The sequence below is a fragment of the Melozone crissalis genome, unplaced genomic scaffold (assembly GCF_028551555.1).
Source record: "Melozone crissalis strain CALT ecotype California unplaced genomic scaffold, PUWL_Pcris_2 ptg000106l_1, whole genome shotgun sequence".
NCBI lineage: Eukaryota > Metazoa > Chordata > Aves > Passeriformes > Passerellidae > Melozone > Melozone crissalis.
The window spans coordinates 5,453,160-5,468,120 of record NW_026535883.1 but is presented as its reverse complement, the minus strand read 5'-3'; the positions used below and the strand labels follow the sequence as shown (position 1 = coordinate 5,468,120).

Sequence of the window (14,961 nt, the reverse complement as noted above, 5' to 3'; positions counted from 1 at the left end):
GGAGACTGAAGCAGAAACTCAATTAATCATAAAAAAAAACTCTACCATTAAGCACACACTGGTATAGAATCATATAGGTTGGAAAATACCCTTAAGATCATCAAGGCCAAACATCAGCCTGGCACCACCCCTACATATGCTACTTAACCACATCCTCAAATGCCATATCCACCATTTTTTTAAACATTTTCAGGGGTGGAGACTCCACCACTTCCCTGGACAGTCTTCTCCAATGCTTTACAGCCCTTTCCACAAAGAAATTATTCCTAATATCCAATCTAAACCTCTCCTGCCATATACTGTCTTACAGGACTGTGGCTGCAGAAAGCCTTGAAACTGATCAGACTCCATGTGGCTTTATGTAATGATAAGTCATTCTGCCATAGCAAAGAAAAAAAAATCTGATGTGTTTCACAATCAAGTCAGCAGTGAGACAGTATAGTGGTCTGGCACTTCTCAGTGACCAGAGCTGAGGACTTACTTGGTTTCTTATATGCAAAGAGAAATACTGTAAGTAACCTAACTGGAGCAAGGTCTTCCACAGATAGTCTATGAAATAAAGCTTTCAGAGTTAAACACTCCAAAAATATCCTACAGATATTTTTGGAGACAGCACTCCCGCACACACACACAACTATTTCAAGTGCATATCTTAGGCACATGAGGACACCTCAGAAATTAAATATGTTGAGGTTGAAATAGTCTGAAAATACAGAAAAAAAAAAGAAAATTTCAATTTTATCCTGACAAACTAATGACATGCACAAAGGTAGTGTTATGTCCACTCACTCCAATGACTTAGTTTTTTCAGCTTTCAGTTCAGTTTTCTAGTCTAATTACTAGCAAAGGTTCAAAGGCTTCCATTCAATAGTGTTATTTACACACTGACCTGCAACTGGCCTGACAGAAAAAAGTGTAAATGTTCACAAATCAAAAAAGTCACTTTATAATATAGTACAAGCAGTAGGTGATGAAGAAATTGTTTTGCAGTTTAAAATTTCACATTACTTGAAAATATGTAAGAATTTTGTTCCTCATCCAGATATAGAAATCTTTGAAAAGTAAGAGCCATCATCATGTAAGTTTTGTTTGTTTTTAATAGCAACATCTCCTCAATAGAAAAGAAAATCTATTATTTGAGATTAAAAAAAATCACTCCTTTCTACATGCCTTTACCTCTTGTTAACAGGTAAGCACCTAAATTGTGTACTACTGTTATACCAAGGATTCCAAAACTTTCTAGTCAAATGGAGTTCTGGAAACTCTTTCTTATGATTCTTGCATCTGACTTATCCAAAGGGTAGAAATTATGAACCTGCCTGTAGGATCAATTTCATTATTAAAAAATTACATTTTGCACTTGTTTTGCCAAAGGACTACCATCTTCCAGAGGCCTTAGGAATAAGAAAAGGTAATAATGATCAAGTGACACTGTAATAAGTCAGAGAAATTCACTGAAAAAGTGTTCTTAACTTAATACCTGTACACAGAGGTCCAGTGGAGTAACACCGTTCTTGTCCGGTAAATATTTGGCTCCTCTCATCAAAAGAATTTGGGCAGTGTCTCTCTGACCATGGCTGTTCAAAAGAGAAGAAAGACAGTTAATAGAGCATTTATGATCTGAGTCATACATCTGTCTTTATTGCATCTAACAAACAAGACTAGAAGAAAATAGTTACTGCAAAAGAGCAGTGCAAAATTCAGGCTATTTATGAAGTCAGAGTCACTCTCATCATTCAGAAATGATTCATCTTAGCCTTGCCTCAAATATTTATGAGCTGCATTTCCTGCAAAAAGAGAGCTCTTTCTCAATTTACATCCTAATTTACTTCACAGAGGAAGTCATCTTTGTCAAATTCTTTGCTCACTTCTACCATTTTTGGGGAAAAACAATCTGTTTGTGCTTTCAATAAAATATTAGCAAGATATTTTTATTGATAATCCTTTTTTTTGTACAAGAGATAAATACATCACTCAAATGGCTCTAATTTCTATATACATATCTTGCATAGGCTCTAGAAATGATGGGTTTTACTCTTGCATTCAAAGTCTGCTCACTAATCTGCTTATAGGCTGTATAGGACCCTCAAGTCTCTCAAGTTAAAAATTTCCCAACATGCTAGCATTGCCTAGAAAACAGAAAAAAACAACTATTTATACCTCGCAACACTTTCCCAAATCCTTTCTTTGGAAAAAAATGAGAAATTGAGTACCAGAGGTTTACTTCATTAAAAACACATACAATGATTATTTGAATATTGCCTTCACCAGCATTAAGTGCATACACTGCCAAATATAATAGAGAAGCATCTAAAGGGTGAAATGAAAGACTGATAAAAAAAGACATAGCAATTAAAGTTACAGAGACAAGTTTTTTCAGTGAAGTTTTATTCCTCAAACTGGTTTGCAGTACACCCTTTACACCAATGGATATGAGTATTTGGCACCCTGGAACATACAAGAGGCTGCCTGCATCCTCAGCCTGATAGGTGCAGCCTATCAGTTCAGATAGGGCACAGGTAAAGTGACAGCTGAGGGGCAAGAGGTAGCTTCACTGATCTCTCAAAAATTCACAGATGAGTTCTCCTCAGTCCTGTCCTTCCAGCCCAGGAAGCAAACAGGTTAACCTAATGTACCAGACTTTGTCCCAATGCAAATAGACACTAAAGGTCAGAAAGGAGCTAAGACTAATGGCCTGCTTGCAGCATCTTCACTGTAATTCTCTAGACTAAGTGCACAACCCAACACATTGACAAAACAGGTGTTTCAGACTTTGAATACTGATACTCTTCCCGCAGCTACCACCTGCCACTGCTACCACATCCTGCCCTCCCTGTCATCAGGAACCTACAACCTTTCTTTCCAGGTTTGCTGTAGTTCACACCCTATGCCAGATGCTCCAGTTGGTAATTTCTAAGGAATATAACTCCTGCACTTGCCACAGTCCCTTCCTGTGAAAAACCTCCAAGCCAAGACAAGCTGCTTACTTCTTTCAAAATGTGTACAAATACCAGTCCCTAAATCAATGACCAAGGCTAGCAGCTATTTATTCTCCACTTCCCTTCTTCTTAAATGCCACAAGTCAACATACACAAGTCAACACTCCAGAGACCACAGCTCCCAGAATGTAACTCTTAGCAGAGCAGAAGGTCATCCATTTCTCCTTTTGCTTATAGTAATAGTTAATCTTATGTGAACTATTCAACCTGTAATCAAAGCACAGGGATTGCAAAAATTGTCAATGCTCTAACAAATTGCAGAAATGCTCTAATTAAAACAAAAGATCATTTATCATGTGTGTTAATTTTGAAATAGAACTATGAAGAAAGCATAATTGATCAAAGCAACAATGTAATTTTAATTCAATATTGTAACTTTGACACATATATGTACGTTTCATGTATACTGTAATACCATACTGTACATTCAGGAATAGCCAAACTTGCCTTATAAAAGGCTCTGGTTTTAGTGTACTCAAAATAATCTAAGTTGGCAGAATTCATTTTTTCAGAACAGGGTTCAGCAGTCATCAATTTATGATGTGCTAGAACACATACATGTATATGTTTAACATGTCTGTTAGAAAGAGGTACATAAGCCTGCAGTACTAACCTGAGTATTTAGAAAAGACACTAAACCACACTCAAAAATGAGACAAGATTAAACACCAGTCAGCTTTTATATTTCCAAAATTTGTAATTTCTAATTAGTTATTGCAAAAGGGGAAAAAATATTTCACTTTTAGGCCAGTATTCAAAAGTGAAAAGTATATAACCTGCAAGCAAAATAAAGCGGAGTTGCCCCAGAAACGTTCGGCCTGTTTATGTCTGCACCGCTGTCCAGCAAGCACTGCACTGTCTACAAGAGAACAAAACATCACCTTTAGAAAAAGAGCAGTGAAAACCCTAGTGCAAATATTTAATGCATGTCTAAAATACGAAAACACTGACCAGACTCTCAAACAACTTTTGTTGTATTTCAGTCACATAAATTTGCCATATTTATAGGTAAGTGTTTTTCAGAATTTGGCCTTCCAAAATCCAGCACTGACAAACAACAGAAAGGATCTAGGTAGAATTACAATTTATTCTTTTTAGTAGTAAATAGTTCTAGTGGCAATCTGTATAACTCTATAGGGCTCTAATGCACTTCAGGTAAAGTATCCGAACTTATACTCTGAATATAAATAGTCAGCCCTAAAACAAGGCCAGACATAAGAATTATTCACACAGATCAAAATGGAAGAGTTTATTTGAACTTGTTTACTTCTAAAGTTAAACTGCAACTGATCCAACTGTGTTTTCATTTTTTATTCACAGTAAATTAATATTTCAGATTTCAAAATCACATAATAGCTTACACAATTATGAATTAAACATATTCTGAAAAATAAGGCAAAACATTTTCAAGCATTTAAAATTGCATAAAAACTTGATATTAACAAGGCAATAATAGCACTACAGAAGAGATGAATAGTACACAGTAAGTCACCTAAACTCCCATAGGCACTGAGATCAATCATCTCCACAAGAATAAGTAAGTTGCTCCCATGGAAGGGCAGACATTTGATACTAAGACGCACAACAGCATTCTTCACACTTGTAGCCATTATCATGTGCATTACTACTCTGAAGTTTATAAAAAAACCACAACAACTTTGAGGCATTACCAAGTTCTTCACAAATTACTTGTGTTCATTCAGTTTAGAAACTTACTGTCTTGTGTCCATTTTGACAAGCTACATGAAGGGCTGTCTGTCCCATGGCATCTTCAACATCGACATTACTGACGTGCTGAACAAGATCATGAAGCAATTCTGTTCGTCCATTGACAGCCAACCAATGAATCTAAGCACAAAATGATGACACGTGTTTCCTTTAGCAATGGCATATATACACCATAAAAATTATTTCAAACCTGGCTGTATTATTGTCAACACTTTCACAAAGAGAAGCCTTGCATAATATTAAGTGAAGCTTTCAACAATACAATCATATGCTTGGGTATTTTGATCACATCTTTTGATTCTTGATGGCACTGGACACACAGCAGTTTGGTTTTATGTGTAAGATAGCAAAAGCTTAAAAACCAAGAATCTCCAAATTCTTCATTCATTTTATGAACATTGTGATAATTAATAGCACTTACTGCAGTCAAGCCTTCATTATTACAAATGTTGACATCTGCACTGTATTCCAGCAGCTTGCTCATACATTTTTTCTGGCTATAAGCAAAAGAACACATTAAAATCCAGTCAGGGAAAATCACTTAAAAAGACTAAATATCTTATTAGAGCTCCACTCACTCTAATTTATCATTGTTCTAAGCATAACAGGTGGTCAAAATTTATAAGTACAGTGCTGTGCATGTGAAAGAGAGAACTGATCTTCACAGAGACTCAGACAGTGCAAGGGTAGCAAACAACAACACAGGGCTAAAATCACAGCTGGTTTTGTGGAAAGTGCAGAAGCACTTAACCACTACTGTAACAGTTTCAGCTCTGCATGAACTACCCTCTCAAGACAAAAAGCCAGAGTTCAGCCAATAGAAGTCCATGAAGTTCACTGTTACCTGTACATGTCAGTGGACATGTTTACAGCACACCACTAAATCATAACTTAATGAGGCAGTCATTGTAAAACTATGCAAATCCTTGTTAAGTACAAGCACTTTCTTAATAAAACTAGAGGTATTTTTTCCTAATTCATGTTTTGTTTGGTTTTTTAACATTTTTAATGCTCTAAGTGCTTTACCTTTACAAATTTATTTTGCTTTTCCTTTTTATTTGGTACCTTTCTTATAACTCATTTCCACATAACTGTCTCCTGTGTGTTTTTCTGCATTTCATCATAAACCATTTGCCTGCTTCTTTCCTCTCCTACAAATAGACCTCACACATACCCAGAAGCCACTAAACTGTACCACCTCCTCACCTGAAGTACCAACTGTGATACAATTCAGTTATTGTATCACACACATGTCCTAAAAAGAAAAAAGAGAACATTACCTTCACAACGGGATGTTTTCACATACTACAATTCCAGAAGTAGGATCTTTAAAAGGTACTTGCTTGCTGGTTTAGAGTTCTTTCTCTGCCTCTCTCCTAACATTGTGCCAACTTTGTATTCCTTTTCTTGCAGGAAAAATTTTCTTAGGGACACTATCTCAGAAAAATCAGAAGTCTCTGACCCCCTCCAAGCCCTACAACACCTTTTCTTACTCAGCTAACTGGAAGGTGAATGTATCCCTCATTCAATTACTGTCGTAAGAATCATTATGCCCCTGTGTCACAGACACATTTTATGAAAAATCCTTTCCTTAGGATTTTTTCTCCTGAGAAGCTGAGAGGCCTCAGGAACAAAATGTAAGCAATAATTATCTGCTGCTGTGGAATGCAACAGGTGCATCTGTGATTGGTCTCATGTGCTTGTTTCTAATTAATGGCCAAACACAGTCCAGATGTCTCAGACTGTGTGGTCAGTCACAAGATTTTATCATTCCATTTCCATTCTTTTCCTTTCCTTTCAAGCCTTCTGATGAAATCCTTTCTTCTATTCTTTTAGTATGGTTTTAATATAATATATATCATAAAATAATAAGCCAGCCTTCTGAAACATGGAGTCAACATTCTCATCTCTTCCCTGGCCCTGGGACCCCTGCAAACACCACTACACCCCTGATTAACAGAAAACACTAAAATGACTGGAAGTGGAACTGGTATTTCAGACATGACTTACTATTTATAAAATATTACTCTGTGAATACTCAAAATAAGGATTTTAACCTCCATGTTCTCGATTTTCAAAAGTGAAAACCAAAGGTGTTTTTTTAACTATGCAAAAATATTACAGAAGATGCCAGCTCAAGTGCGTTATGAAAAAATTTTTTAAGAGTTTAAGGATTTTAAAAACTTACCCATTCCTTGCTGCTAAATGAAGAGGAGTACATCCTGAGATGTCCTGATAGTTTGGATTTGCTCCTTTTTTTAATAACAGAACAAGGCATTCAACTGATCCACAGCTAAGAAGAAAATATGAAAGGGAAAAACTGTAACAAGAATATTTACAAATCAATATTGGCATAAAGACAACAGCAATATTATGTGCAGATCACACTCACTAGAACATCTTTACATAAAATTGTTTTACACCTTATAGTTCAGGCTACACAAAGCTAAAGGAAAGTCACTTAATGCAGTGAGAAGTGACCAAATATAACTGGTAGCAATGAATAGATGCCAGCCTTCTCTTTGATTTTAATGACTTTAAAACACAACAGTGACTCTTTAGGACTGTTAATTCTTTAAACTATAAACAAAACTATGTAAGTTTTGCTTTCAATTTCCTCTCACCTCCCTCATCCCTAATCTATTAACAGGACTGAATTTTCCATTACAGATTTTGGGGTTTGTTATGCTTCTGTGTCTGGAAGTTATGTTTAGAAGTCTGAATATCAGGAAAATTCTAAAACTTGTACAAATATTTATTTGCTAGTACAAATATTTCTTTGCTAGCAACTTTGAACTTGTAATAAAGAGCTGAACTCTTTTACTTTACATAATATAGCAGCTCTTCAGGATAACCAATGTCACTAAGAGAACAGAAACTCTGCATTACATATTTATCTTGCCCCTGAACTCTGTAAGACGAAGAGCTGATTGAAAAGATAAACAGAGTACTTTTGTATCTGTTACAACCAGCTACTCAATTTTTACAAATCTTCCCAACATCAGAACTGCTACACAACAACCCAAAGAAACTGAAGACTAACTGTACAATATGTTGCAAAACCAGCAGCTTGATGACCCCTTTGTGACCCAATAACTAAGTCAAGATAAAAGACAATCCAGAAACTAAGTGTAACACAACTTCTTGTACCTTTAGAATCAGCAAGTACAGTATATTTTCAAATATAATTCTAACGGATATGTTAAAAATTTGCTTGCATTTTTGTAAGTACTTCCTTAAGTAAATTTTAAATAAGCACTATGTAATTCTTAGATGAAGTAGTTGGGAAACAGCTATTTCTAATAGCCTGTTTAAGAAGCTGGAATTTCCACCTTTATTGTGACCAAATACTGCTATATATATGCAATACTGCTACTATTTCCTTTTCTGTGTTTTGTACTTTTTTAACCATTTAAATGTAAGAACTTTCAATATATTTAAAAGGGGAGCTAAATACAGAGCATTCATTCATCAGTTTAAAGTTTATCTTCCTGAAAGGTCCTGAAAAGTCAAAAACTATCTGGTTAATTTCTATTTATATGATGGTAACCTGTCTGTTTCTTGGTAGAGTGACATATAATATGGAGTCATCCCCACTGAAGAGCTATACAAACAATAAATAATGTAGATCAAAATTTGCACTGAAGCTATCCAGGATACAAAACTTATTAGAAGTGAGCTCCTGAGTTATAGTCCCTTCAGTTATGGTCACATGAAGTACTTTGGAAAGCTGCTTCCCAACAAACATCCAAACACTTCCCACTGTTATAGAACACCTCAAAAACAATCAGCACCTGCAAATGAGAGTTCTCTGCCTCTACAAAGGCAAGAGTAACCCAGCTATACAGGATGCACATCGTGGCTGCATTTTTTTAAAGTACTTGAGATTTCACAGAAAGGTAAAAAAGTATCTAGCCAGACTTCCTTCACTGGAATTTGAAGAGCCATTTGATACCATGTGTAAAATCCTCTTTTTGAGGCAGGGACATTACTAGGCAGAACAAACAAGATACAAAAAGTGTGAAAACAAATGTTAACTGACACTATAGAGTTTTCCAGCTTACATTGGTGCCTTAGATTTGTGGCAATATTTTCATTGTTAACTTCTGGACTGGACTCAAGTAAGTCTTACTTTGCTGCAATATGAAGCAAACTTCTCTTCACACGTCCAAAGGCATAATTCACATCAAATTTTGAATTTGACAGCAGCTCTGAGACAGACCTTCAAATAGAAAAATAATTTTTTAATTTTAAAAACAGCTTACATATCTAAGCAAAGTTTATACTCTAAGTTGTACACAAGTAGTCTATTTCTTACTTAATCACTATTTCTTTTCCATACAACTAATTACTAAGAGATCACATAGTTTTTAAGCATTTGCTGATTAAGAATATCTTTCCATTTCTTACTGTACATAAAAAATGAACTGTGCCACTGGGAAACTGTTTCAAATGTAAACTAGTAAGAATTAGACCAAACAATTGAATCACTTCTTTACAAATACAAAAAACAAGCACTTCAACAGCTTTGGTTTAAACAAAATACAAATTCCCATTTTCCCCTTATCACAATCATCCCAACCACATATCCAACAGTTTTCCCAAACATAGGCAAAGTTCAGAGGGAAGAGTGGTATGTGAAATCATGATGATGAAGTAGAAGGATACAAGATCAGGATAAAAAATTTAAATAGGACCTTTCAACTTCCAGTAATGGGTTGATTTAAAACCCTTGCATGGGATCTCAAAATAATACACAGCAGAACAAATGTTTATCCTGGGTGGGAAAGCAGCTTTCTCTTGCAGTAAGAGTTAGTGCCTGCTTCCCTACAAAATTCCTGTGAAGGAAGCACCACTTAGCTGGCATTATGCAGCCTCCAGGTTCCAAGCACTTCAAGGACAACTCAGTAAGAGTTGCTGTTCATCTGCTCATCTGAGGAATTCCAGATGTCAAATGAGACTAAGAGCTTCTACGTCACCCATAAATACACACACAGAATTAACACATAGTTACAAAACAACACTTTTGTTCTTATCATAGGACAAATTTTCCCATCTGCCTCAACAGAACAAATCCCAGTTCCACTCTATGGCATAAATCAAAACAGGTGAAAGTATGCTGGGATGCACAGTCAGTGACTAACTTCAAATTAGAACACAACTCAGCAATTCAGCAGCTGGACTTCTGGGAGTGCTTTAGGAGCTATGAATTCAGCAAATAGGCTGGGTTTTTCATACCTTAAAAAAAAAAAAAAAGGTAAATTTAAAGAAGCTCTTACCTGTGCTGGTCAGCCATAACCATCGGCATCAGTGTATAGACAGCAGTTTCATTATCTGGGAAGAAATTTAGTTACTCTGTTACCATAAAGATATATTTCATGTAAAATAAATGTATCTAGCAACACTTATTTACATTTTCAAGTATCCACTTGAAATAGATATTTTTTTTACACAGATGCTACACAGACAAAGTTTCATTGTACAGAAAAAGCCATCACACTTAGATAAAAGAGAGAATTAACAGAATTGCAATACATTAAATTTCAATGTGGCTTTTTTTCTTTTACAAACTAAAAAATAAAGAATTTTCAGTGGAGTGTCAATTTCTTTGAATTGACAATTCTGTTACCTAAATCCAAGTTTCTAAGAGATGTGCATTAAAAAACCCAAACAAAACAAAAACACTTTACTATTTAATTTTAAAAAGAAGGAAGTTGCCCGTCTTCCAAGATGACTTCCACAGTCCTGAGACTATGATTTTGTAGGAGTGACTTTTTTAAATTACTTCATAACCATTCCATTTTGTCTCTATACTTGAAAATCTGAGTGCAATAAGTTTCATTTAACTTTTTAATCTCTAATCAGTTGCATATTTCACACTTGAAGGTAACAAAGATCCACGTCAGTGGTGGGAAAACAGTGACATTCAGCCACACAGACTCTGTCATCACTACTGCTGCAAGTGCCAGCACATTGCATGGCTGTGATGAGCCTGTCTGGTCACTTACAGACTTCCTGAAATAAAATACTATTTTTAGAAGATTAATTTGACAAAACTTAAAATATTTTAACATATAATAATTATGAATGGTTTTAATGTGGAATAATTTTTTCTTTTATTATGGACAATTATTATATTTTTTCCCTTCAAAAAGCTACCCATTTTTGAGAGTACAATCTCCACAGAATGTTCATTTAGATACCAACTTACGACAGGAGGGACTGTGCTTTCTGAGAACCCAGGTATATGGCTTCAAGATATGGAAATACGGAACTGTTCTCAAAAATTTTTTATTTTCAACTTTTTCCTCATCACCTTCATCAAACCAAAGTCACAAAGCAACCAGAACAGGAAGAATTAAAACAAGCAGAGTATCTTGTGTCTTTTACAGACCATGCTCTACATATTCACTACTTCCACTAGGTAGGCAAGGTGACATCTACTGAATTTATTTTAAATAAAGATTCTTCAGAATGACGAAGTGGAATCCAGGAAGTTGTTATCATGCTGCAGCTCTGCTATTTGTTGTTATTATTGTTTGACACTGCTCCAAGGTTACTGCTGCTATCAGCCAGTTGAAGTTGTGTGTCCCTAGCTAGCAAAAGAAAGCAGCAATGCTTCTTTCTAACAATCTATTATTATTACCTTTGAACACTGGACAGAGATAAGTCAGATTCAAATCACATTTCATCAGCTATAAAACTTTTAAAACAAAATTAAAAAAAAAAATCAACATTGCTTATAGAAAACACATGGTGCAAGAGACACAAGCCTCTCAAAACACCAAATTATGATTAAACATTGCAGAGTCACCAACCATCACCAAGTTCAAGTTTGAACTCTCTACAAATTGTTTCTTATGGCAGAGTTCTGTGAGCATCAGAAAACTCCATCTCCAACACATACCCCTAGAATTTGACTGCTGGAGAAAGAACAAGCTGAGAGGGAGGGGACACAGAGAGAAAGAATCCTGAAACAAAATTAAATAGATGCTAAATAAATATCAATTGTGGAAAACATTTGAGCATTTTGAAAAAATCTATCCATGATTAGCTCCCAGTATACACAAACTAAAAAAAAAAACATATCTCAAGCTCTGTTTCAAAGCACTCTGGGCAGGAAGCTTTGCAAATAAAACAAAAAAACCAAACTTAAGAACATCAACTAAATTTAAACATTACATCCTTATGTATTTCCACAATTAGGTCCTATACAAGACACCAAAAAAGGGTGAAAAAAACTTTTAAATATATCAGCATACTTAATTGAAATGCTTAATATTGATTCTAACTATATTTAACTATATTGCAAGTGCAGTGATCTAGAAAAAGTCAATAGTTAAATACAAGTGTAGCTGGGCCATAACAGGCATTTATGGCACAGTTACAAAACCAAGCCTTTTGCTATTCTATTAACAGAAATTACACTGTGGAGCACATGCAGACTTTCCCAGAGTTTTTCTGTAAGAAGTAATTAAGAGGGTGTGGGACTAAGGAGCTTTTTATGCCTATCTTTGGTGATTATTTTCTCTAGTAATAAAAAAAAAGCTCCAAATGACACAAACTACATGACAGCAGGTAGAGAAAAAGCATTATACACTCATGGACTCACAGAATTTATTTGCTTGCTTTTCAAATCTTGATTATATAAAGACAAAACAAAGGCACACCAAACATAGTGTCACAGCTTTGGGCTGCAAGACCTCATTTTCAGGCACTGAGCCTTAATAGAAGCATCCAGAAATTTGTGTGCAGCTCTCAAGTGTCCACAAAACAGTTGCTGAAGGATACTTTGGGAGAGTGATAAAAAAAAAAGTTCTACTTGCAAGCTCAGTGTATTCACTGGCACTGGACTCAGGTGTTAAGACTTGCTTTAAGAAAAAAAAAACTAGAAATTTATCATCTAGAATCCAGCCCTGGCAAGACACACTGACTACTTTACTTCCTCAGAGATACCATTGTGAAGCTGGCAGAGATCACAATCTCAAGGTGTCAGCACTGTGCACATCATACCCAAGTGGCCATGGCCCATGCAATGAAACTTTAATACTTCCATTTATTGAAATTTATTGCCTTCTTCAGCATAAATAAATTTAAACATACATCTCCATTTCCTGTGAGAGAACCATGACGCTCACTTTAAGGATGGAGGGGTAAACTATGTATCTTTCAAATTATTCAAATACAGTGGGGCTAAAGAGGGAGGAGTCCTAATTCAAGAGGCCAGACACAGCACACCACAAGCCACCAAACTACATATTATCCTAGCCCAGTGTGGAATACTCCAAGCTGATCCTGTCAGTACATGTTTCGAACAACATACTACAAGCCAAACCTGCTTCTCAGGGAGAGTTTGGGCAGACCTGCATGAACCTAAGGAACACCAGGGTCAAGAAAGAAGATCCCTAATGAGCTAAGACGGACCCAAAGCTGGATGGCCATTGGACAGAGACCTTCTTGCAATGCAGTTTGACACTTCAGTGTGGAAAGCTTTAAGCCCATTTATCTCCTTATATCAGTCCCACTGATTTGTTTCATGCAACTTCTAAGGAATCCTAGAACTCACACTCTGTCTGCACTACAGGATGACAGAAGTACTTGTTCCAAAAGTCTCAGGGCTTGCACCTGCACTACAGGATGACAGAAGTACTTGTTCCAAAGGTCTCAGGGCTTGCACCTGCACTGCCATTCCACAGACATAACTACCTACAAAGTGTAAGACAAAAATGGCCAAGACATGAAGAAAACAGACAAAATTCAGAATCAATTTGCCTACATTACTACTGAAGTAAATTTAAAGCAGCTCCAACTGACACAGGCTGTGCAAACTGTTATTCATATTAGCATCTTCAATCAGTTGAACTGGTGCTACTCCATTATTTCTGTAAGTCTAAGCTTCAGTTAATAGTATTACATCAATTTTCACTGCTGCCATTCAAAGGCCTACAAGCAGCAGCAAAATCTGCCTGAAACTTGCCTGTCAAGTGAAATTTATTAGCAACTGCACTGCAAGGGACTGGAACTGACAGGTGACAATAAGTGAAAGGTGCAGTAGCACAGTTCAGCAGGACACCAGGAAGTCCAAACAGGGAATGCACAGAGAAAACAGAATATTACTCCCTCTCCTCCACCACTGGAGATGAAAGCTGGCAGACAGGCAGCCAAGGACTCATCCATTAAAGCAAACACTGAGGAAAGCACAGTGACCGCACATGACTCACAAGAACAGGAATTCTGCCCGTCCAAGAGTTTTACAGTTAGCCCTCCCAAAAACTGGACCTGGCTGGAACAACAACCCACTTGCCGTAAGAGCCTCAAGCCCTGCTTTCAAACCCATCCTGATATCGGGAACCAGGACCCATGTGAAGTGGTTTAGACCCCAAAAAAATTAGGCTGTGACGGGTGACAGTGACTTACAATACCTTTTCAAACAAAATTCAGCACTACTAAAAGATAAAAAAAACACAAATAAAAAAAAAAAACCACGAAGACTTTTCATCACTACTCTGTCATGGACGAGGCACCTGGCGAAGGATGCAGCAGCGAACGCAGCCGGTGTCCGGCACCCCGGGCTCAGGGCGGCAGCCCCGGCTGATCGGATCCCCCGCGCCCGCCACGGAGGGCGGGGGAAGGAAGGAAGGAAGGAAGGAAGGGGAGCCGCTGTTGCTGTCAGCACCACAAACACACGAACAGAGCCTGTCAGAGGCGGACAGAGCCCGGTCCCATCCTCCCCAGCCGCCTCAACTCATCCCCGCCGGCCCGGGCGCGGAGGCCGCCCGGACCGACCGCTCTGTCAGGGCCCCGCTCCTACCGTCCGGCAGCTCCACGGTGCGGGCGCGGCGCAGGGACCTGGTCAGCCGGTTGAGCTGCTCCATGGCTCTCTCCATCCTCGGAGCGGCCAGCCCGGAGCCGCGGACACCCCTCGCTGCCACCGCCCGCCCTCTCTCAGCCCATCGCGGCGCTGGCGGCGCCGAGGCCGCCCAGGCCGCCGCCACCCCGGGACGCTGCGCGCATGCGCGGGGCGGAGCTGGGGGCGGTGGCGAATTCCCTCAGTTTGCATTTTTCCCAAGGAAGGAAAGGGGTGTGGGCGGTGGATTTTCAAATCTCGTGGAAAATGGATCTTTAAACGTCTGCTTGTTATAAATAAAAATAAAAATGTGATGCCTTTTGAAGCCGCCCCTGCCAGGAGACCCTGCCCGTGCGGGCTCATTTCCCCGGAAGCACGGCGGGGAAT

General features: G+C 37.7%; 1 protein-coding gene across 3 annotated transcripts in view; it reads right to left on the bottom strand.

Moving 5' to 3' along the window:
- HACE1 (HECT domain and ankyrin repeat containing E3 ubiquitin protein ligase 1) overlaps nt 1-14,713 on the bottom strand; it is a 48,714-nt gene extending 34,001 nt beyond the window's left edge. For 2 of the 3 annotated variants that reach the window (XM_054291730.1, XM_054291731.1), the window contains exons 1-8: nt 14,539-14,713; nt 10,007-10,061; nt 8,860-8,949; nt 6,916-7,020; nt 5,149-5,224; nt 4,716-4,847; nt 3,776-3,858; nt 1,481-1,577 (exon numbers count right to left, since the gene is read on the bottom strand). In XM_054291730.1, coding sequence (XP_054147705.1) covers nt 1,481-1,577; nt 3,776-3,858; nt 4,716-4,847; nt 5,149-5,224; nt 6,916-7,020; nt 8,860-8,949; nt 10,007-10,061; nt 14,539-14,614 — 714 coding nt within the window. In that variant the 5' untranslated portion in view covers nt 14,615-14,713. Of the gene's footprint in view, nt 1-1,480; nt 1,578-3,775; nt 3,859-4,715; nt 4,848-5,148; nt 5,225-6,915; nt 7,021-8,791; nt 8,950-10,006; nt 10,062-14,538 lie in introns of those variants that run through there. The other variant, XM_054291732.1, reaches the window with a different exon arrangement.
- Between the last annotated feature and the right edge of the window lie 248 nt (nt 14,714-14,961).